The sequence below is a fragment of the Sander lucioperca genome, chromosome 10 (genome assembly GCF_008315115.2).
Source record: "Sander lucioperca isolate FBNREF2018 chromosome 10, SLUC_FBN_1.2, whole genome shotgun sequence".
Classification (NCBI taxonomy): Eukaryota; Metazoa; Chordata; class Actinopteri; order Perciformes; family Percidae; genus Sander; species Sander lucioperca.
The window spans coordinates 34,937,992-34,960,680 of NC_050182.1; the positions used below are offsets into that span (position 1 = coordinate 34,937,992).

Consider the following 22,689-nt stretch of genomic DNA (forward strand, 5'->3'; position numbering starts at 1 on the left):
AACATTTGTTATTGTGTGTTTGCTCATTGGTTGCGCTTGTGCATACAGTTTCTAAAGGTCTTAAGGAGATCAAGTTGCAACACCAAAACACTGAGCTGGACTTGACTCAGCCTTTTTAGGGTTTAGCTGTGGATGGAAAGAGTTTTTAGTGCTGTTACTGACAGAGGTTTGGGTGTTGCAGCACTAGTTTTCCTTTAGTAGCTGAGAATGAATGTCTGTTGTCTATGTTGTAATGGCCATATTGTTACAGTTGAAAGCACAGACAGGCGTAACTGATTAACCGAATGCTTTGAGAAATCATCTGTGGGAGGGATACATCATTGTTTGACAATCTTCTCATAGACACTGGACTCAAAATAAATACTTGTTGCCTGTACACTAATGGACAGTATTTTTGGGGGGTCATTGAGAACAACTGGGACTGTAACTAATGATTGGTCTTTGGTGTTTTTTGCCCCCAACGTCTCCTCCCAGGCAGCGCGGCAATGGTTATGTTTAGGGTTAAGGTTAGGGTTAGCTGCCTGGAAGGCACCGTTGGAGGCAAAAAACACCATCGAGCCTAATGATTACCTTCCTTATGATTTGATCTACAATTGTTTTTATGAATATTTTGTGGTTCTGTGGTTTCAAGTGGCTTATCCTAGTCATGAATGCCCTATCCCAGTTTAGAAATAAATTACATAGCCACACACAACATGCGCCTGTAAGGGCTGGACAAATGCCATTGCATGTAAAACACTGAAAACATGAACATTCACTGAACCAACACTGGGAAAACCGCAACTCTGAATTTCAAGAAAATAAATGGAAGGAGGAAAACCACACCTTGCCCCCAAGAGAGAAATTGAGGTTACTGTTGTTCTCAAGCGCCGGCTCCATCAGCCCATTGAAATCTTCCACTTCCTCTAAACTCAACCCAACCCTGTCTTTGTGAGTCCTGCTGCAGGACTGTACAGGTTGGGAATGCTGTGGCCGTAACATATTAGATACTGGTACTGTTAATCCTGTTACTGCTGAACTTTAACTTGGAAATACAGTACTGTTTGGTCAGCATTGTTGGAATTATAATGGTGTCATTCATTCAGGGCACTGGCTTTGAAGTGGTTCTGTTTTAACAAGCTGCAAAGACTTTTCTTCTGTTTTAGTTGCCTCCTGTGATTCTGTATAGGGTTTGGGGTGTTACATTTGCAGTCCGATTAGATTTTCAAATATATAAAGTATAAAAAAAATTATACTTGTTTCTAACTTTTCCAGCCCAGTACCCACTTTAGGACTTGTGTTTCAGTAATCAGACAGACTAATGCCCTATATGTTATTACAGCCTGTCATATATGTTCTGCAGTCGGTGACATTATGGTTTGTTGTCATTAGCAACAGTGTTTGGATGTCCTTCACTCCTAAATAATGGAAACTGTGTGACCTAAATTCTACTTCCCACTAGCCACAAGGATCTGACTCAATATGTCGAAGAGAAGGCTGGGTGGAAAAAAGAAAGATGGGTGTAGATAGGAACAGGAGAAAGAAAGATAGTACATAGAAAGTAGCAGAGAGAATACAGAAAAACCACAGCTGTGTTTTTAATGATGATAGAGAGTTAGTACAGGTATATCAAGCAGCTTGTCTTGAGGGTTGTGTGTGTGTGTGTGTGTGTGTGTGTGTGTTTTGAAGAGTTGACTATTAATAGAAACATATTCAAGTTCCTCTTCAATGCTGGGCTGGCAGCCTGCTGAGTGATATGATCGTGTTGTACTCTTTCCTTTTTCCTTTTACACTGTCGCTCACTGAATTTGCTTATTGGTTGTTCTTTTCATCGATAGCGAAGTCTGTTATATACAGTGTTGTTAATACAGTATCCTGCCATATAATCATCCAGCAAAACCATCTACCCTAAACACAACTCTCAATTACACCAGTATTCTACTGTAACATGATTCTCTTTACAGTCATATTGTCTGCTGTATCTATATGATCTGTAATCATGTGCTTCATTATATCAACTGCATCCATTTGATGCTCATGTGCTAGGTGACTATTCACTGGCTTCTTATTGCATCCTCTCTGTGCTATTCCCTCAGATTCAAAAATGCATTAAGTTAAGAGTTAATGAGGGGCACCTGTACAATATAATAAATCATATTTGTGAAGCTGATATGTCTTTTGTTTGTGTCAGAGTGGTGTTCTGTGGTAATTTGGAGTTAGTGTGGTGGTGTTGCAGTTCTGTTGAGAGGTTTTGGAGCTGAAATGGTTGTAATAATCATTAATTGTTTCAATAATTTTTCCAGCAAAAGTAGTGAAGAAATGCCAAACATTCTCTAGTTCCAGACTCTCAAATGAGAGGAGTTGCTGCCTTCTTTTGTCATACATCATCGTAAACGCAATATCTTCAAATTTTAGATTGTTAAACAAATAATTTAAGACATTTTAAGATGTCACATTGGACTCTATTTTTGACAAGACATTTTAAGATGTCACATTGGACTCCATTTTTGACAAGACATTTTAAGATGTCACATTGGACTCCATTTTTGACATTTTATAGACTAATGGTTAATCTATTAATAAAAAAAAAATCGGCATATTAATCGATAATGAAAATAAATCGTTAGTTCCAGCCCTAATTGACAGAAACAGCGCTCAGTCTAATGCAAACTAATCCAATACCACAACTAACTACCATTAGGCCTTAATGCCCCAAAAAGTAAGTCGACTTCACATCCTTCTGACACATTGTCAAACAGAACATTATAGGCTTCTCAAAGATATGATTTATTACAGGACTGTTGTACTGGATTGTATTAGATTATTCACCTAATAACCCGATAACATGAAGTCATGTCCATAATTATCGCTTTACTACTACTGCGAGTACTACTACCACTACTACTACTACTACTACTACTACAAGTACTACTGTTTCTGTTCTGTTATTGGATAGTCTATACATAGGAACATGTTTGCACATGATAAACTAATGAAAGAGCGTAAACCCAAGCTTATGATACACTGCTTATTTTTTATACTTTAATTAAGAATCCTGCTGTATTTTTTTTGTATCTTTTAAGCATCTAACTTGTGACATTAAAAAAAAGAATGCACATTAAGTCTTTTCCTGTCTTTTGCTGTCTCTCCCCTTTCTCTTTCAGGTATGCAGTGAATAACCTGTGTACGTCAAAGTGTGTCGTTCTGGTTCTCAGACTTTTGACTCGTCTGTCCTTTGCTCGAGACATCCTGACCAGTTTTGTCCGCTCCAGTCAAACAATTCACACAAGACAAATGTAATTTGGTTTTGTCCCATTCCTGTTTTGGCAAGTCCAAGTTTTGTCCATGGCTGGTCATGTTTTAAATCGGTAACCACTCAGCGCCAAGCTGGACCCGAAGACGTCACCTCCCCATACCTGTTCCTGTTCCTCTGCCCCGCCCCCTAAACAGTCTTTCCAACACAAAGCGCGGCTCCACGACTCGGGGTTCCGGTTGGCCAGCGAAGAGGAGGAGGAAGAGGAGGAGTATGTCAGTGAAGCAAGTCTGCCGGCTGCCCTCCAGGAGTCCACGGCCAGCTACCGAGATGCAGAGACCATTACTGGTAATGTTGCATGCATACATTATAACCATAGGTAGACAAAACTTACTGGAATCCATTTGGCAGTGTTGAAGCGGCACTAGATGCATAAATATATAATCCAGATGTCAAAAATAATCCCCTTTTAAACATCCACCTGGTTGCATTGTCTGAGTCAATAAAATAGGGTTATATATTAAAGAATTTCTACATCACAATTTAACCCAATTAAGAGTATACAGCAATAACGGCTCACAAATCTCTAATGGTTTTGGAATGAGCTGGGAGGAACATTGTAGGCTGATGATGTGATGGTGAGAGTGAGGCATATGGAGCTGTGAGAAACTATCCCTCTCTGTGACCCTTTTTCTAATGTCACATCCTGTCAGTAAAGCAGCTCCAGGGGACCTCAGCTCTGGGTTTAAGCCAGCATTTGAGAGGAGCAGTGGACTGTCTCTGTCAACCCCTTCACTCATCGCCCCTTCTCTTTTTCTCTCACCACTGATCCTTCTCTCCAAGGAAGCAGAGGGACACTAATGTCTCCAGTGGTCAAAATTTAGCCGTGCTGTGGCCCATCTCCTTTCTCTCTGCAGCCTGAGTGAGCCTGTCTGGACCAAGTATCTGGCACATGGTTTAACAACTGAAGTGATAAAAGATTAATGGCTATTGATTTGAATTTTTGTTTTTCTTGCAGCCCTAATCATGCAGTCTAGATTTCCCCAGGCCGTAGTACTACAATGTATGACCATTGCACTACGTGATAAGTCCAGCACACAATGTTGTCTCTTAAGATGAAACTTCTAAAAACAACTGTCAAGTGCAGCAGTGCTAAGCCTCTATTTAATAAGGAGTTTAGGACCCGGAGAAACAGTAAGGAATGGGGCCCAGAGGAATGGAAAGGGAGATTGATACAACCTGACCAAAAGTCAATTCAACAAGGCCATAAAGGTTGGCAAGCACTTGTACAGCACCAGACTAATGATTCAGTTGATTAGTGATGGAGACTTTGGCAGTTTCTTACACACACAAACAGCAGGAAAAGGCCCATACTGTAGTTTCCTGTAGCACACACCCTCCCACCCTTCACCATGACCTCAGTTCCTTATATCATTTCAACACCAAAGTCCCTTCATCCTCTACCCCGCAACAGCCACACAGCAAGGCATTAAGAAATCTGGAGCTTCTGATGGAGTTTCTCACATTGAAGACTCAGAAACTTGACTCTACTGTTCATAAGTCAATCTATTCAGTTTCCAAACCAGGTATCTTTTCAAATGGCCCTATAGGGCTGAAGCCTACCCTAGTATATATTGGGCAAGAGCCAGGATACACTCTGCATCTGGAAAGGTCATCAGTCTATCACAGGGCTAACACGTACAGATAGATAACCAGTCACAACTATAGGCAATTGTCAGTTCAACTATTTGAGGATAACCAGAGCACCTGGATTTCCTGTCTCGTTTTCTTCAAGCTTTTAAGTTTTAGTTTAGCACAACCATAGTGATGCGTGTGGACAAGTACAGTGGCTGTGTCAAGTGTCAGAGAAATTTAGCAGGGAATGTATTAGCTTGTTTATTGTGTTGCATATAGGTGTAAGCTGTTATTTGTCAGTGTTGACGAATATTTAGCTACTGTATGTTTAAACCTGGGAGAAGAATATCTTTACATTACAGTCACTGCCTCCTTTTTCTATTTCGCTGGTGCTGAAACTTTAGGTTACACTTTACTTGAAGGTATCTACATAATGACGTGACACTGTCATGAACATGTCATAAACATTATAAACGAGTCATAAGTGTTTATGACCTAACACTTCTTTTAGTAAGTGTCATTCGGTTTTTGTCATGACAAGTTATGGTTAGGGTTAGAGTTAGGGTTCATGTGTCATGACTGTGTCATGTCAGTGTCATGTGTTCATGTTATGTAGATACTTTCAAGTAAAGTGTTACCAAACTTTATTGAGATTCCAGGTTAACGTTGTTTGTCTTTAATCTATGTTTTCAATGTAGTATTCTATGGAAATGTTCTGATCTGTAAAGATTTGGTAGTATCAAAGAAACCGAAAATTCACTTCTTGATTTCATCCTTGTATTATCAGTAGGACGGACTCAACAGAAACAGATTGGTAACATCTTAGTGTAACAATCAACAGTGTAACACTTGTATTTTGCAAAATCAAATGATGAAATGGCATGCTGTAATATCAACTGTAGTCATGTGTCCTTAACAGTAAGTCAATCAAGGGCAGGACAGTCGAGCAGGTTGGGTCAGTGCTGCCATCTGCTGGTATCATAGGAGTATTTCCATTATAATCTGTTGAATTTTAAGTTCTTTCTTGTCCATTTCTTTCTTTCTGTCTCTTTTATCTTTTCTCTCTCTGTCACTTCTTCCCTGCTGAACTCACTAGATGAATACTTCCTCGCTGAGAAAGAAAGTTGGTGGGAGTGTGTATGAGGGTATAATTTATAAGTCTAGAGGATGAATGAACACAAAGAGCTGAATAGAGCAGCTCATTGGCATGGGGCAGATCCTGGACGGGAGGTTAAATTCTCCATGGTAACCAGCCAGCAGTGATGTAAAGAGTTGAGTAACTGTGAAATTATGGGATGCTTGGCGAGGAGAGGGAAATCAGAAGCAACCAGGCAGACAGAGGACAGAGAACTTGAGTGAGACAGAGGCAAAGTTACGTAAGTGGTGAAACGGAGTAGAATCCAAATTGCTGACTTTGCTTCCTGACTCTGATCAAATCACGGCATGCGAAAAAAATTCATTGTGCTGTAATGTGTTGAGCAGGGCTTGGTTCTTGTACACTTTTTACACACACACACACACACACACACACACACACACACACACACACACACACACACACACACACACACACATTGGAGAAGTGTAGTCATTTTTAATGAACTTGGGGTCTGTCAGATGTCACATACAGTGTTGTCATGGATACATTGTTTTTGTACATGAATGCAGAACTGACAGTAAGGAGACTGCTGGCTCCATAATTGACAGAACAGGCTGAACGGCAATAGTTTGCAGAAACCTTTCTGCAATGCTGTATAACAATATTACAATGATTTAATGATCTTTTGCATCCTAATATTAAGTATTGAAAAATTGACTTTTTGACAGGGTTTGTAATAAAATGCAGCCTGACGGATTTCACCTTAAAACAAAATGGACAAAGAAATGCACAATTCTTGCTTGTATTCTGGCTTTGTGAAAGCGGTGTTGTTGGCATGTGACGTTGCATGTTTACATATCTGATACGGCCACATGCGCTGTCATGTCCATGCCTCCTTACTTGATTGTTTCCAGCTCTTTGTAGCTGTCTTATTTTACACAACAGGAGCTTGTTATTGCAACAAGAATAAAGCATGATGTTTACTACTTGTTAGCCAGTTTTACAAAAATATAATGTTACTTTTACTTAATGGTAAGCTCAAATCATTGGATGACAGTAGGATTAAAAATGTCTCGACTAAAAGTGCACCTCTCTCTGATATTCCATTAGTTTGTAGTTATAATGATTTCTCCACACGTTATGTCCATCTTGCATATTGTTTAACAACCCTGCAAAATGTCCCAACAACCAATCACAAACACCAGTTTATACTTGAATCCAGAAAAATCTGAAAGTGGAACTGATTTTTAGATCAAAGGTCAAATGGTTAGCGTTGCTCAAAAACCATGTCCCTCTTTACTCTTTTATATAACTTTATTTTAGGCATCCCTCTTTACTCTTGATTGACAAAACCAACACATGACCATATCTTGTGCAAATTGTAATGGCTCGCTCGTAGCAAGTGTCAATAGACTCTAGAGGTAGGCAGGCCAGACCACTGACCAAAGACACATTTCCATCTGCAACTGGACTTGTGCCACTGCACTTCCACTAGGATTATTAGTTAGGGTTATTACACTGAACGACTTGAAGACCCTTAATCATTGCACAAATTGCAGTTTTTGCACAAACAACCCATTATGCTGCTACCTGACCACCATCACCGTTTGTAAGGTAATCTTGCCTTACTTGTCTTGTATATTTTTAAAGGGCACACACACACACATACTTAGAGATTTACAGGGTTAGTGACATTTGGAACACCTTGGTATAGCCTCCCACACAGATCTTGCAGACTGCCAGTGATATTTGACCATGTTGACGTACTCTCCTGTATTTCACGTGCTTACCCTCTGTGACCAGCGACAGCTTTCAACTGTAGCCCAGTCTAATTCTGGACAGGGTTGTGCTGCAGCTCCATGAAAACAGCATTGAAGTATTTGGTTGAATGTCTCCAATGGGGAAAATTGGTTCAAAGTAGGCCTGCACGATAAATTGTTATAAAATCGCGATCTCGATTCACCCCTGTTTACGATTTAATTTTTAAATGACTTTGATTTATTTATTTTTTAATTAAAAAAAAAAAAAAAAAAAAGTTTCTCCTTCAATTAATTTATTGAAGGCATTTGACACTGACATGTTTTAATTATGTAAAGACATGTTCAAGGAGTTCAGATAGAGCCTGTATCAGAGCCATATTTAGTTCACTGTGTTATATGTCACTATTTTTGGTAGCCTACTGTACTTCACTGGCCAGTATGTACTTTATTTACTCATATATTCATATATATTCATTGAAGCCTCTATGTTTACAGGCTTGTGGTGATGCACAATGTGCTATAGATGCCAATTTGTTTTGTTTTGTCATGGTTCATGTGTGCAATAAACATTACACTTTGTGAGAAAAAAATCGTAGCAGAGAATCGTGATATCAATTCTAAGCTAAAAAATCGTGATTCATATTTTTCCCTGAATCGTGCAGGCCTAGTTCAAACCATGGATTATAGTTTATAGTCAAGACATTCTTTTTAATAACTTTTGTCATGAAAGCTACCTTGAGTGTCTAGAAAGTAGCTTGTACCTGCTCTTTCCCATGTATAGACATACAGTGCTGAATTAAAACTGTCCAAAATGTTTTTTCATAGATTATATTAATTTATTAAACATTCTCTCACCAGAAATCCCATCAAATACCTAAATAACTGAGGAGAGAGTGCTGTAAAATTTGAGTAACTTTTCAGTAGAGCCTGATTGTTTCTAAAAAACTGATAAAATAAAACCTTTTAATCATCAATGCCCTACTTACTTTCTTATGTCTTAACTACTTGAGAAACACCTTAACGGCTCAAATCAACAGGAAGTTGATTAACTAGTAATTATAAACTGATTAGTGTAGTCTACAAGCTGAGGAACACATTTGCTCATATCAGGCGCATATTCAGTACACCACGTGTCAAAATCCGTGCCAAATCCGGCCCCTTGCAGATTTAGATCCGGCCCGTATATCAATTTGGGTTCACAATACATTTTGGCCCGCCTAGTTGTGCTCCAAACCAAAAACACAGGAAAGTGTTTTTTAAACTGCAATTACTTGTCATTCAAAGCAGAATATTGCAGATTTGCCGACTCTGAGACTCAGAAATTCACCCAGAAGCAGAGTTTTCATATTCAGGCTGTGAAACAGGTTGTTGTTGTTGTTGTTGTTGTTGTTGTTAAAAGAATGTATAATTGTTTTTCTTGATTTGCTAAATTCTATGATGGCTAAGGAACTATTTTAATGACTTTTGTAGGGCTTCATGTCAACAAAAATGCAACAAAAAGCGTACAAAAATGTCGGAAAAAGCAACAAATTTACAAAAAGGTGACAAATGTCTGAGAAAGCCACAAAAACGTTGGAACAAAAACAACAAAAATGAGGAAAAAAGCTACCAAAATGTTTTAAAAAAGAAGTGACATGCAGTAACAGAAGCACGTCAATAAACTCAACACGTCTGGCCCTTGGTGTGATTCTCTTTTTCCAGTGTGGCCCTTAGTGAAAATGAGTTTGACACCCCTGCAGTACACCATACATGCAGGGATCTCTAGGATTACATTTAAAACACACTGAGTGGGTTTTTGGCAGTTCTACTGCTGCTTTGCTCGTGTTGTACAGGCCATGATTACTGCTGGAACTGGCTAAATCTGTTTCATGACCTGTTGCTCTGGTAGTTAAGAATGCATGCACTTGCACATTGTCTCCTTAATCACACAGTATTGTTCATCAGGTCTGTGTCTCCATGTAAAAGTTTAATATAGAGCAACTTTCTGCTGGAGCAGCTAGATAGAAAAACAGTAAAACAGTACAAACAGCTCCAGGCCTGCTGTTACCTACAGTGTGTTTATATGAGAGAGCGAGAGACCAGCTGGGTTTGTTTGCTGACAGAGTGAGGAAGAGAGAGAGAGAGAGGGGGAGAGGCGGTCCATGTGAATATCGTCATTGGCATGTCAGGCATGACGAACCCGTTTGGCTCGGGTCTCCTCTTCACTCCTCCCCCCCTCTTTTTCCCTGTCTTTCTCTATGTGTCTTTTACACCCAGTGCCGTCCTCTAAAACTTTTAGCACCCTCTCTCTTCTTCTTCCTGTCTCTCAAACTCCCAACCCTCTCTCTCTCTCTCCCTGTCTCTCGCTCCTCTCCGTGGTATTTCTTGCGACCTTGCCTTCTCCTGATCCATCGGAAAATGTGATTGGAGGGCAACAGAGTTGGTGGTTGTCGGGCTTCAGGCACCATGAGTGAGTACACTGTGCACAGCATGGGTTTCTGCCAGTTTTGGCTGGTCTCTAGTCACATTTTTGACGAGTCTGACCAATAACTGGATAGATAGATAGCTAGGTAGATAGAAAAAGATAGAGCTTCTCTCGCAGTTCCTACTTCTCTATCTTCCCTTTTTTGTTTGTTTAACTCTCTCCATCTGTCTTCCTGTCCATCTGTGAATCAGCTGTTTGGACTTGTATAGTTCAGGGAGTTTCAGGGATTTGCCTTTAGAAGTTAACGGTCTGTTTAAAGGTATGAAGAATATAACACTTTAAACCTTACATTGTAAGTTCAATGAATTGTTTTTAAAGGTTAAAAGTTTGTAATAAATGTATTGTAGAAAGGTCAACTTAGCCATCTCTTGGCCACAAGTAGCACTGCTGTACTGTAACAGTTTACAGGAGGCAGCCATGTTGGACACAAGAGGCGTTGCATTAGGATTTAACTTGTCCTGTACTAGCCCATGTACTTGTGTACCCTTCTTCTCTCTGGTGACCTTATTTTGGGTCTGAGTCCAGTGATACTACACTTGCTTATACAATATGTTCAGTGTTGGTCCATGTGTGGGCCAACAGTTAGTAGGCAATAAACAAGTTATAATTTAACACTGGTACTTCAGCTTGATCTTAATTTTTTTATGTTATTGCTTTGTTGTAGTTTGATTGAATTCTGTATGTTTTTGAATCAGTTTTTTTCCCCTTCTTTTTTAAACCAGTGATTACCTAAATATTTTCTGTTTATGCGGTACCGCCGACGGCAACTACATCATATCCGTTTCCAGCAAAAATCCATGTTATGTTCTTCTTTACAAATGAAATAAATGTCAGACTGAGTGACATGTGATGTGCATACTTCTTAGAAAGTCAGTTTTTAGAAATGTCTCATGATATATTGTCTCTAGAAGTGTGTTATTTTGTAAAAGAAAAAATCACAATACTCAATACTATTAAATCGCAATACTTCTCATACTGTTGCAACCCTACTTTCTACTGTGTAGCCTACAGGATGACCTGATCTTGATTTTGACACTTGTTTGTGTCCTCTGCACATGTTAGTTTGTTTATTGCTCAGTTTGACAGTGGCCTATTCTTACACTTGAACTGTCTTGCTCTGGTAGCTTCTAGTTGCTGCTAATGTTGGCGTGACCCTGCAGGTTGTGTTCTTTATGCAAGCAGTCTATATTTACATGTGCATATTGGGCTTAAACTTGAACTTCTCCTTGTCATGTATCAACTTTGTTCAATGATCCTAAATCTAAAATGAAAAGTTTAGAAAGGGTAGAATTTAAATTGCTTTCTACAATGTGTTCCTTTTTAATATATTAATTCAGTATTAAGAATGAAAAATATGGCTCATTCCATGTGGTCTGTGAAAGATATTGTGTGATACAGTTAATTGTCTCAAAGGAGAACACAAGTCAGCAGCACTTACCACAGTCTGTTTACTTTGTACTTTGGACAGTTCTTGTTTACTTATTATTTAGCAATTTAGAGTTTTTTATTAAATAACTGTGAAAATAATCTCCAACTAAATGGAAACAAGGTGCCTCGATTGATTTGACAAAAAGAAACACACACCCACACACAGTTTTTGCTGTCTCCATTGACCTTTTGTCAGCACACACAGCACGGGTTTGTGCTATAATTATCCTCATCCACGTCCTATCGGTACTCATTTAAGGAGCTGAAGTGCATTGGTCATATTTCATATCGGTGCAAAAAAGAAATTTTAAGATTCTGAATAGAAACTTTGTCATCAGGATCCGGTTTGGGCAAATAGTATTTGGGTCCATTTGGGTTGTGTCAGTACATTTTAATATGATTTAAATCCAGAGAGTTTACATTAAACTTAAAGTGGCCATATTATGTTCATTTTCAGGTTCATAATTGTATTTTGAGGTTGTACCAGAATAGGTTTACATGGTTTAATTTTCAAAAAACACCTTTTTGTTGTACTGCACATTGCTGCAGCTCCTCTTTTCACCCTGTGTTCAGGTCTCTGTTTTAGCTACAGAGTGAGACCTCTCACTGCTGTAACATCTTTGTTGTCAGTCGCACATGAGCAGTAGCTAGGTAAGGATCACATCATCTAGCTAGCTGTTTGTTTCTACAACTTCAGCAGTACAAGGCAGGATTAGCCGAGAGACTTCTTCTAAACGAGGGCACACTTCCAACTTTGCGCGCAATACCTGCAGAATAGGGACATGTAAGTAGTTCTTTTGTAGATTATGGTGAACTAGTGTGTGTTGTAGCAGTGTTTTGCCATTCAGAACGAGCTAGAATGCTACGGTTAGCCACCTCGTTTCGGCTAGTGACGTAAAAAGCCCTGCCGATTTTGAATAGCTCACCCGGAGACTGAAGGCAGGTTACATTCAGAAAGTTTGTATGCGTGTGAATGCACCAGAGACTCAAAATAACACCCCAAATCCAAGAAAAAGCACTTTAATATGGCTCCTGGCTTCACAGGGGCACTTATTTGGAATAGAGATCTGGTTTATTATCTTCATAATGGTATTGATTTAGTTTCATGGGGTAAAGGTTTGGGATTTAACACTTTAGTAGTGATATCTAAAACGCACCACTGAATTCATGCATTGTTATACAGTTGATGAATAAAGATCAAATACATGACGATGAAACACAAATAAAAGGTGGCTTTGTCGGCCTGCTGCGGTACTGTATATTTTCTAGTAAAAGAGTGATCATGTAAAAAGAAGCTCTAAACCAAATGTACGATTAGCCAAAGACAATAAGAATGTTTTTTTCCAACGATCGTCACACTATTCTTGCACAAATTTGCAAAAACTTTGATGTTTAAAATGTCCCTTTTTTAGTTGCATTGGTAGGAATTGCAATACTTCTGTGTTGAAACCTCATTGGCTGTGCTTGCTGAATGATTCCCCTGCGTGTGTGTGTGTGTGTGTGTGTGTGTGTCCTTTTTCAGCACAGTCAGTCATTCAGTCTGGATTAGCAAACTGTGAGAGACAGCATTGTTAGAGAGATATAGACAGACAGACCGAGGGAGAGACAGACCACAGAGGAGAGCGACAGAAATGGAGGGAGACGGGGAAACAAAGGACATTACTTTTACTGTATGTTAATTCTCATTCAATGTCTATGCTAATTTCTATCTATCCAGGCACTTCTCAATTCCACATTTCTGCAAAAAACACAACCAAAACCTTAATTTTCTGTGTGAAAAGAGAGAATGTGTACTCTAATAGAGTCCTAAATGGATGTCCCTTTTAATAGCACACTAAACTGATGTGTGAACAGAGAGGCACATAGCTGAACGCTTAGGTAAGATTAGTTTTCCACAGCAGCACACAAATGTGGCTTTATGATTGACTCAGTGGTTTTCAGTAAAAGGCTGCTGTTGACTTTAAGGAGAAGCAGAGTTTTTGTAGACCGGTTTAGCTGCCATGTCAAAGATGACTTTTTGTGAGGTATAAATGATTGCAAGTCTATTATTATATTACCCAATAGGGAGTAAAATAAAGTAGCAAAAGCTGTTTGTTTGATTACTGGAAATTGTACATTTACTTTGTAGTTTAGTACTTATCTGAGAATATTTGATTTTGAGTAATAATGGGTCTAAATAATATGCCTGAACACAGGATTCTATTTTCATTTGTTGCAATCTAACACAACCAAAGGGGATGAACTGTACAGCCCCAATCCAAGTAAGCATTTGATTAATTTAACTAAGGATGCAAATTGACACAAATGAACCTGACCTTCAGTTGGTCTCCATTTTTGAGTGCTGCACAGTAGAGGCAAGGAGTAGTGGGTTAGTTTCTCACTTTACCACTGGAGGGCATCCTATACTTTCAGCTCTAATGGACCGATGAAATGTCTTGTTGGGATGGATTATAAATGAGGAGAGAAATTGTTACAAATACCCAGAGATGACATTTTGACATTCTGCTGAAGGCAATATTACCTTTGTTTATCAAGACTTGAGGGTGTATTGTCAAAAACGTATTGTCAAAGAAAAGAGCAAATACAGTGTCTTTCTTTCTCTCTGTGCAGATGTGTGTAACAGTACGGATTTGCCGGAGCTTGAGATTATCAGTTTATTGGAGGAACAGCTGCCAGTCTACAAGCTGAGGGCCGACACCATCTTTGGCTACGACCAAGATGATTGGCTGCACACGCCACTGGTGGACCCCAACTCTTCCCTCGACCTGACTACTGAACAGATAGAGGAGACCCTCAAATACTTCTGTAAGTTTATCATACACTGTTGTTTTTACATGGCATAGTGTAAAAACACAATGTCCAACTTCCTTCTAAATATTATGTTGATTGTTGAATAATTAGATTTTTCTCTGTTAAAGCAAAACCCCTCTGTCTAGACCCTCAAGCTGTGTTTTGTGATTCCACATCAGACAAATCGACTCGTCATGTTTAGTATTAATGCCCTCTTTGCAAATTATCATCAACATACCAGTGTTAATATTTCCTTAGATGTTCCTGAAATTGCCAAGTTAATACTCTTAACACCAAATGTCTGTCAAACACTAAGGACAGATAAGTCGATTTCTAGGTTTAACATTCAGGAAACTGTTATTGTAGAGAGTGACAGTGAGGATTTAAGATTGAGAGGTGAGAGATTTAAGATTTATTCTGACATTGTGCGAGTAGGAATCAGAGCGAGAGAAAGGGAGGAATGGCCTTCTGCCCACCAGTGTTGGCGCGACAGCTGACCATGGTTGCCACAACAAACATACTTGATGCATCTCTCTCTCGCTCTCTGTTGGTTAATGTTTTGCTTGCTCTTGCACTCCGCCCTCTGTTGTGTGTTCATGGACATGTCTGCACTCGTCTTATCAAACTAAGAGCCATGTGGTTGACGGCTACACCAGCTGTAAACCACATACACTTGGACACAATTGAAAGCAAATAAACACAGACACAAGCTCACAAAGAACACGTGCACGCATCAAAACCAAGGCAACGTAAAGTGTGTGTGTTTTTTTTTTTTTTGTTTTTTTACCATCAATAATTCAGTTCTAATTCACGTCTACTTGAAAAGTGACTCAGGTTAAAAAAACATTGTCTATAAATAGATCAAGCGCCTTTTTATAAATGGGCTTAACTGAGAACTGTAACTTCACCTTGTTGCCCCATGCTGACAGGGTCACTTTGGCCTTGATGTTCATCATAGCCAGCCAGGCTAAGAGACAATGACAAGGTCATGTTACATAAGAAACCGTGTGAGACATTCTGCAAGGGGTGTTTTGCTAAATATTCAACATTGCGTTTTTGCTTCAGTATCAACTGTATTCTGCACATACTTCTTTCCCAGTTCATTCTTTCCTCATCCTGGAGGTATGTTGCTTCTCATCATTGCCTCAAACAGATGGCTGGGTATCGACACCCTAAGGGCCATGAATGAGGAGGGACAGGTCATATTGGTTTCATCCTGGAGCTGTGTTTCACTGGAGCTGTGTAGAGGTCTCTTGAGATAAAATACTACATCGTAACCATCTTAAAACAGCCATATACATTAAGTGATAGTATTTATGCATATATACGTATGCAACTACTTGTCCTGTCTAACATTATCTTTACCTGGAGCTCCTTTTTATTTAAATTGTGTAACCACATTATTAATTAACAGGGTAATGTGCACACTGTTAGATCACTAAAGAGACATGTGGGTGACGGGTTGTCTCATTATCCCCTTCCACACAGCTTGTTCAAGGCCAGATTGTTGTGCCGTTCTTCTTCTGTATAAAAGGTAGGGAAATGGAATGGAAGGACAGAGTTGTTAAGCCGACAGCGGCTAGTAACGGAGCCGAAATGATGTCTGTGTAAAAGGGACAGCTGGACAACACACACACGCACACACAGATGCTGACGCTGTTGTGTGACGTGTACGTCACGCCTGTTTTGCTTCTGGAATGCCGGCATGCTATCTAAAATCAAACACTGGGGCATGGGGCATGTTCCCTCTGGCACATTAGCATTAAACAGTGTGCAAGTCACTTTAGTAGCAGGAGTTGCATGTTTTACACATCATAAGTCACATTATTAAAGCAACTTGCTCCCAGTAAGCATCAGTTTGTGAGTCTGCCTTTAGCCTGATGGCAATTGGTTTTGGCCTTTAGCCTGTTAGCTTCATTCTGCAAGTATTGGTGTGTATTGAGCTATACTTAATCTTTCTGTAATATGCATCGTGGCGGTCTCTTTTGTCTTTGAAGCTGGTTGATATTGAATTCTGCTCATTTTGTCATTGAAATGGTTTGCATTTTGCTTTTGCCCTGATGGCACATGGTTGTTCTGTCTCCCATGCACTGTGCATGTGCTTATTTCATCTCCCCAGCTAAAATGACAAATCCTTGAATGCCCATTGTGTTTATTAATTTTGGGTTAGCGTCACCTCTGCCAACACTGCACTGCTTTCCTGCTAAATGCTTTTACATGCTATGCCGCTCAGCGTCGGGCCTTGGAGTCTGAGCCTGTTGCTATAGCAACCTCACAGAAGGACAAAGTAGAGGAGAGGAGGGGGCGATACTTTAATACGAATGGAGGGTGGGAGCAAGCTAGTGAAACTGCTCTCACTGATTGGCTGTAGGCGTCCTCTAACCCCACCCACCCCACTGTGTCATGACTATCATCATTTCTGCTGCAAAACCCGTGACTGCTGCTGCCGCTTGCTCGCTCTCACTCTCTGTATCTCTGTGTTTGAGTCATTGTTAGAGATGCGGTGGTGCATGTGTAGAGTTACTGCTGTCACTGAGCAAGGAATGTTTCAAAACAGAAGACAACGGTTCAGTTATGACCTCAGAAAGACTCAGTCAGAGGACAGAATGACAGGAGCACGGGAAGATGAATTGACAGGAAGCTATAAATGGATGGAGACATGAGCGGATAGAATCTGGCTGGTTGGTTTGCTGAAGCTTTTAAGTGACTGAGGAAAACTAATGGACAGAATAGAAAGAAGACCGACACCAAAGGACACAGAGGCAGCACAGACTGACAATGTCAGATTCCATTTGTCACATTTGCTGAAACGGTAAAAAATTAACAATGGATAAAAGGACAATAAAGTGACAATGTTTTGTTTTTTCTGCTGACAACTGATGACGCAAGTAACGGTTTTGTGGGATGACATGCAGAAATGGCACCAGCACAACAACAAATATGGAGCATAATACGCTGACAGTTTGCTGTTAATGAGTGTGGGAAAGAAAGGACATATGGTGAGAGTGGGCAGACTGTCACCAATAATGACTGTGTGCCAGCTGGCAACTGCTAAGCATGCTGGTATAGCAGATCTGGACACTGACTGACCGACTGATTAACGGACACTATCAGTTACTAGTAAGACCCCAGTGACAACTGGTTGTCTCAAAGCATGCTGGGACATCGGATTTGCCAGAGATGGTACACCTGAGTATGCTGGGACACTGGAAACAATACAGCTGTCTGTCAGAGCAGTGAGGATGAACAGACGAGGCCAGACCAGAGGTCAGAGGTTTGTCAAGGCAGACTACTTCGAACTGGACTGGTACTATGAGGAGTGTACTGATGGTAAGACGACAGTCCGCTACAGTTTTATGCAGTGACATATAGTTCTTGAAGAGTTGACTCAAACTACTAACATCACTGATGTTACTGGCTATGTAGACAATGGTAAGAGGTTGATACATACAACAGGGATGGCTTTAGTACACCCGCTGTGGTATACTGTATACAAATGGACCGACCGTATCAAATTAGGCATGATAATGCAATGTGTATGCGTTGTAACGTTGTTTGATAATCACTGGCCAAGTTTTATAACATGTCCTCTGCTGACACACAGACTGAGGTTAAAGTGAAGAGAGGTGGTGGCAGGATTAAGCTGGATTGGTTAATATTAAACAGACTTGGTGAATAGGGAGACATTTATCTTCCAACATAATAGAAAACGTGGATTATAAGGTACTTCAATTTAAAAAAAAAAAAAAAAAAAAGGTAAAAAAAAAAGATGAAATACCTTTTATTTTCCTTCAGCTAAACCCCAAGTGAAGTCAGATTAAACTAATTTCTGTCTGCTAGTTTCCATCTAAGATAATAAATGTGACCTTTTGTGGACTGGCATTCACAACACAAGAAAATATCAAGGCAGAATTTACAGTAATGACACACAAAGCAGCATTACCGCTGTAGCTACAGCAGGCAGAGGCTGGGTACAGTAGGTGTTGTAACAGGTGCTCTGTGACCGGCAGCTGAGTCAGTGTGGCTTCTAAAATAGGCCCACGGAGTAGCTTACAATATATGACTAGCTGTGGGTGGAACTGAGCATGGATGTGGTTCCTCTTTGCTGGATGGGAATCGGTATAAGAGGGTAGCTTGTGCTGATGTCAGCTACGTGTTTATCACAGCTGGAGGGAGATACCAGCTGACCTGGAGAGACTCATGGAAGTCACAGGTGGCAAACAGTTTATTGTGAGAAGAAATATGTAATGAAGATATAGGCAGCTGGTAGACTATCTGAGTCAGAAAGTAGCTGAGAGAAAGGAACCTAAGTTTGTTGAGAGAAAGGAAAAACATTGACATAATCTCCACATCAGGACATTTGTCCAAGTTTTTGGAAGCAACCTGTAAACATGTAAATGCCATTTTATTAGGATTATAATGAATATATATAATGAATAAAAGATGGCTGCAAATCTGTAAAATTGCCCATTCATAACAGACTTTGGTGCAGTGATTGTCTTTATTGTCTTGCAGGAGCAGCAGTTTTTACTTTGTGTGGATAATTATTCTACAGATGCACACGCACGCACACACACACACGCACGCACGCGCACACAAACAAACAAACAAACAAACAAACAAACAAACAAACAAACAAACAAACAGTAGCGACAGAGCCAGGCAACATGAGATTGAAACGGTGTTGACGTGGAGGACTGACATGTGTGACTCACAGCAGGTTATAGCAGTGGTTGGTTTATTAGCATCCTGGTGACACTGCCTCTGGTTTTTCCTCCCTCCTCTCTCTGTATCTTTCTACTGTTGTCTGTGTCTTCCCCTCTTGTTTTGTGAGTCAGCTTGGTTATGGTCCATGTCCTTAATGTGCTATGTAATTCATTCAACTCAATACAGCTATGACCTGCAATAATTACTTTCCATTTCGACACAGGTGCATTTTTTTGTGAATTTGATAGTAGTATATTGTGGTAGAATTAATCTGTGCATTTAATGTAAAGGTTTGATGCATTAAGGGAGCGAATGCGATCTACTAGTTGTTATATGCACTATGTTATGCATGTGTGTCAGGGATGCTCTGTAGAGATTCTTACATAACAGTTTGACACAGTTCAGCACCTCCCCGATGTGAGCTGTGCAGCTTAAATGTCTGCAATATTATTTAGCCGTGGCAGCTAACCCTGGTTTGATTTCCAGGCTTTGGTCATTTGACTTGCTGGCGACATTTGTTTCCTGCTACACACTGAAAATCAATTTTACAACTGTAAAATTATGCTCAAATGATCAAATAAGGGAGGGGGGGTATGTGCAGTTTCTCTGATAAATCTTCTTGTGGAGTTTAGAGGCAGAAATAGAAAGCAGCTGGTTTGGTGTTATTCTGAGAAATGTAAGGGAGGGATGTGAAAGTAGGTTGGCTTATATTTAGCCCAATGATTTGCATGCTACTCTAAGCCACCCTTGTTGATAGCAGTCTGCCAAATATTCTTTGGCACTTTTAGCAGCCTTCAAAACAAATGGCTGGATAGATGGAAGGCAACCAGGATAGCGCTGGGGCTGAGAAAGAGGAAAAACTGTTATTCCAGAGGGGATGTGACCGGGTGGGGGGGATAAGTATAGGAAACAAGAATGAAGAGGAGACAAAACATGTTTGTGCCAGCCTTTAATTTGGTTTTTAGAAACACTGCAAATAAATCGTTTGTTTCCAAGTCTATATACTGTAGGTAATAGCGTTTAAATTATAATTAAAAAATATAATATTATAATTATTGTAATTGTCTCCCCTATATCACTTTGCTTTGCCATTTACTTTTTAGAGTCCAAACCGAAGTCCAAACTTATCACTGGAAGAATTATTTGAGTTTGGAAGTTGTGTTAACTGAAGTAGGACAGATCGTAGTAGTCTCTATCTGTTGCTGCTCTTTTGGTAATGTTGCTACGGTTTCTGTGCCAAAAAAAAACAAACAGTGAGTAGGAAATCTAAGAGGCTTAAAGGACACAAGTTAGAGAGCTTTGAGCCATATCAGACAATCTTGTTTAAGCTAGTTGTATTTCTTGATTTCAACAGGGTTATACATGTAACTGTCTAAAATGTTGTTTATGTAAATTCCTTGTCCAGTTTAGTAATTTTTCTTCCAAACTACTGTACAAAGCAAGTCAACAGAGACATGAAAAACAAATTAGGTTAAAAGCGGGAGAGTGTATGAAAAGAAAAACAAGTGGAGTGTAAAGAGTGAATGTGACCAGAATAGCAATGGGAAAGGGAAAACACTGCTCCAAAGCACTGAGCGGTGTTTGTCCAGGACTGCTTTGTTGTCGGCAGCATGGCATCCATAGGACCATTGAGTGGAGTTACTCAAGCATGCAGGACGGCACTGAGCTGGCTCAGTTTTCTAGACCAATTACAGTAATTGTAACACTTGAGCAGTGACTAATGAGCAGAACATTTGGCTGCTTTGATGCGGCCTATATTCATCTATGAAGGGCCGGGTCTTCTGGGTCGTATACTAGCTCAGCTCAGATGCACATGTGACATTGACATACAGTACAGTATATAGTTATTCTCTATTTGTCACGACAAACACGAAGGATATTATGGTAATTATTTCTCAAAAATTATAACTTTCGGGGGGGGCCTCAAGCTCACCCAGTAGAGCCTGCGCCCATGTAGGCTGAGTCTTTAGCAGCGGCTGCCTCACAGCCCTTTGCTGCGTGTCATTCCCCCCCCCTCTCTCTCTCCCCTGTTTCCTGTCATTCTCCAGCTGCTCGATAATAAAAAGGTAATACAAATAATAATCTTTAAAAGAATGTATAGTTACATTCATTACGGTTTATTAAAATGTACATGGACCAGCAGGGCAGGCAGGATGGCTGCCTATGTTTTTTTGATTGAGCAACATCAAACATAAAAGCTTCTGTTGATGTTTAACCACTCAGCCTCAACTGGTGAGTTTAGGTCATCATGCCACAAGAAAGTCTATCAAATTGAATGGTTAACTAAACGCGTTGGTATCTGTGAAACTTTTAAAAAGATGGTGCCATACCTTTTAAAATTTGCCAATAGGTAGACAGGCTTCTAGAGTTTTGAAGTTTGGTATTGGACACCTTTGTGTCCATTTTCCATTAACCCCTATTGAAGGTGCTACTGTACATAGTCTGGTCAACTTGACCCAGTTCTGTCTTTTCTTGCATTTACTGTGGTGAGTCACAGTCTTTTTGGGCCAGTTTTCAGGGCAGTAGTTTCAAATGCTTTTTAAATTGTGATATATTCCTTGTCTCCTGAGATGTTGATGATGATAATAAATCACTGACTGGACTTCATTTTAGTCATTTTTCAATTCACGGTTCAGCCAAATGGTTAGCTCATTAGTTAACACAGTTTAGCAGCAAGCAAGCTCTGGGATTCTATTCCAAACTCTGGGCCCGTCTGCCTGGACTATACACTATGGCTCTTGCTGTTTGCAACTGGGTGCTGCTGATTGTATAAAACTTAAAAAAATCAATCCCAACATCCACTTGCGTTTCCACTTTAGCAATAAAGTGAATGTAATGGGTGAAATCAGCGCTGTATCATAGCTCTCACCATGTCTGTGCAGTCCATAGAGAACACAGGGCGCACAGTGAGTTTATGGCTGTAGTTGCATAAATATGTGAGAGTGTACTGTATATATTTCTCTAATTTAAAAAGAAAACTTAACATTGTTTCTTTTCTGTTTCACATTATATCCTTATTAAGAGTGATGGGGGTGGGAAAATGCTTAAACTGTCCATTTTATAGATGTGTGTCTGCTGTTATGACTTCACAATATACATGTACATATTAAAACTTCCTTTACTTCCTTCATTCATTTGATTGTTTGCCACCCTTCCAGCTCAAGTTAAGCTTGCGATCCCATGTATCTCACCTGATGACACGGGTCAGAGGTTAAATATGCGTAAAAACATTCACCTATAAAGGTTTCACTGTGACTGACACGCCCTGGAAACAGAAGCAGGTCTATTATTGTTCCTCTGCCCTTTTGTCACCATAGAGGCTGAACTGGACTGTACCAACTTAGTTTCACACGAGGGTGAGTTATTAAAAGACTTGCTTTGAATTGGATCCGATGTCTACCTGAGAAACAGGTGTCTCTCAGCTCTGAATTGCTCCTGTTGGTGCCAGCCTGAACCATTTCAACCTTTTTTTAAGTGGAAAATGTTAAAATAGTTTGACAGAATGAGGATTACAGGGATTAAGATACATATTACAGATTAATTGAAATGCTCTCATCTGATGTGTTAAATCTAT

At 39.8% G+C, this 22,689-nt stretch overlaps 1 protein-coding gene across 6 annotated transcripts in view; it reads left to right on the plus strand.

The window, feature by feature from the left end:
• trak1a (trafficking protein, kinesin binding 1a) overlaps positions 1-22,689 on the plus strand; it is a 51,732-nt gene that overhangs the window by 5,688 nt on the left and 23,355 nt on the right. For 2 of the 6 annotated variants that reach the window (XM_031278313.2, XM_036006518.1), the window contains exons 1-2: positions 9,943-10,175; positions 14,229-14,423. In XM_031278313.2, coding sequence (XP_031134173.1) covers positions 10,172-10,175; positions 14,229-14,423 — 199 coding nt within the window. In that variant the 5' untranslated portion in view covers positions 9,943-10,171. Of the gene's footprint in view, positions 1-3,143; positions 3,581-9,942; positions 10,176-14,228; positions 14,424-16,801; positions 17,841-22,689 lie in introns of those variants that run through there. The other 4 variants (XM_031278316.2, XM_036006517.1, XM_031278315.2 and 1 more) reach the window with 4 other exon arrangements.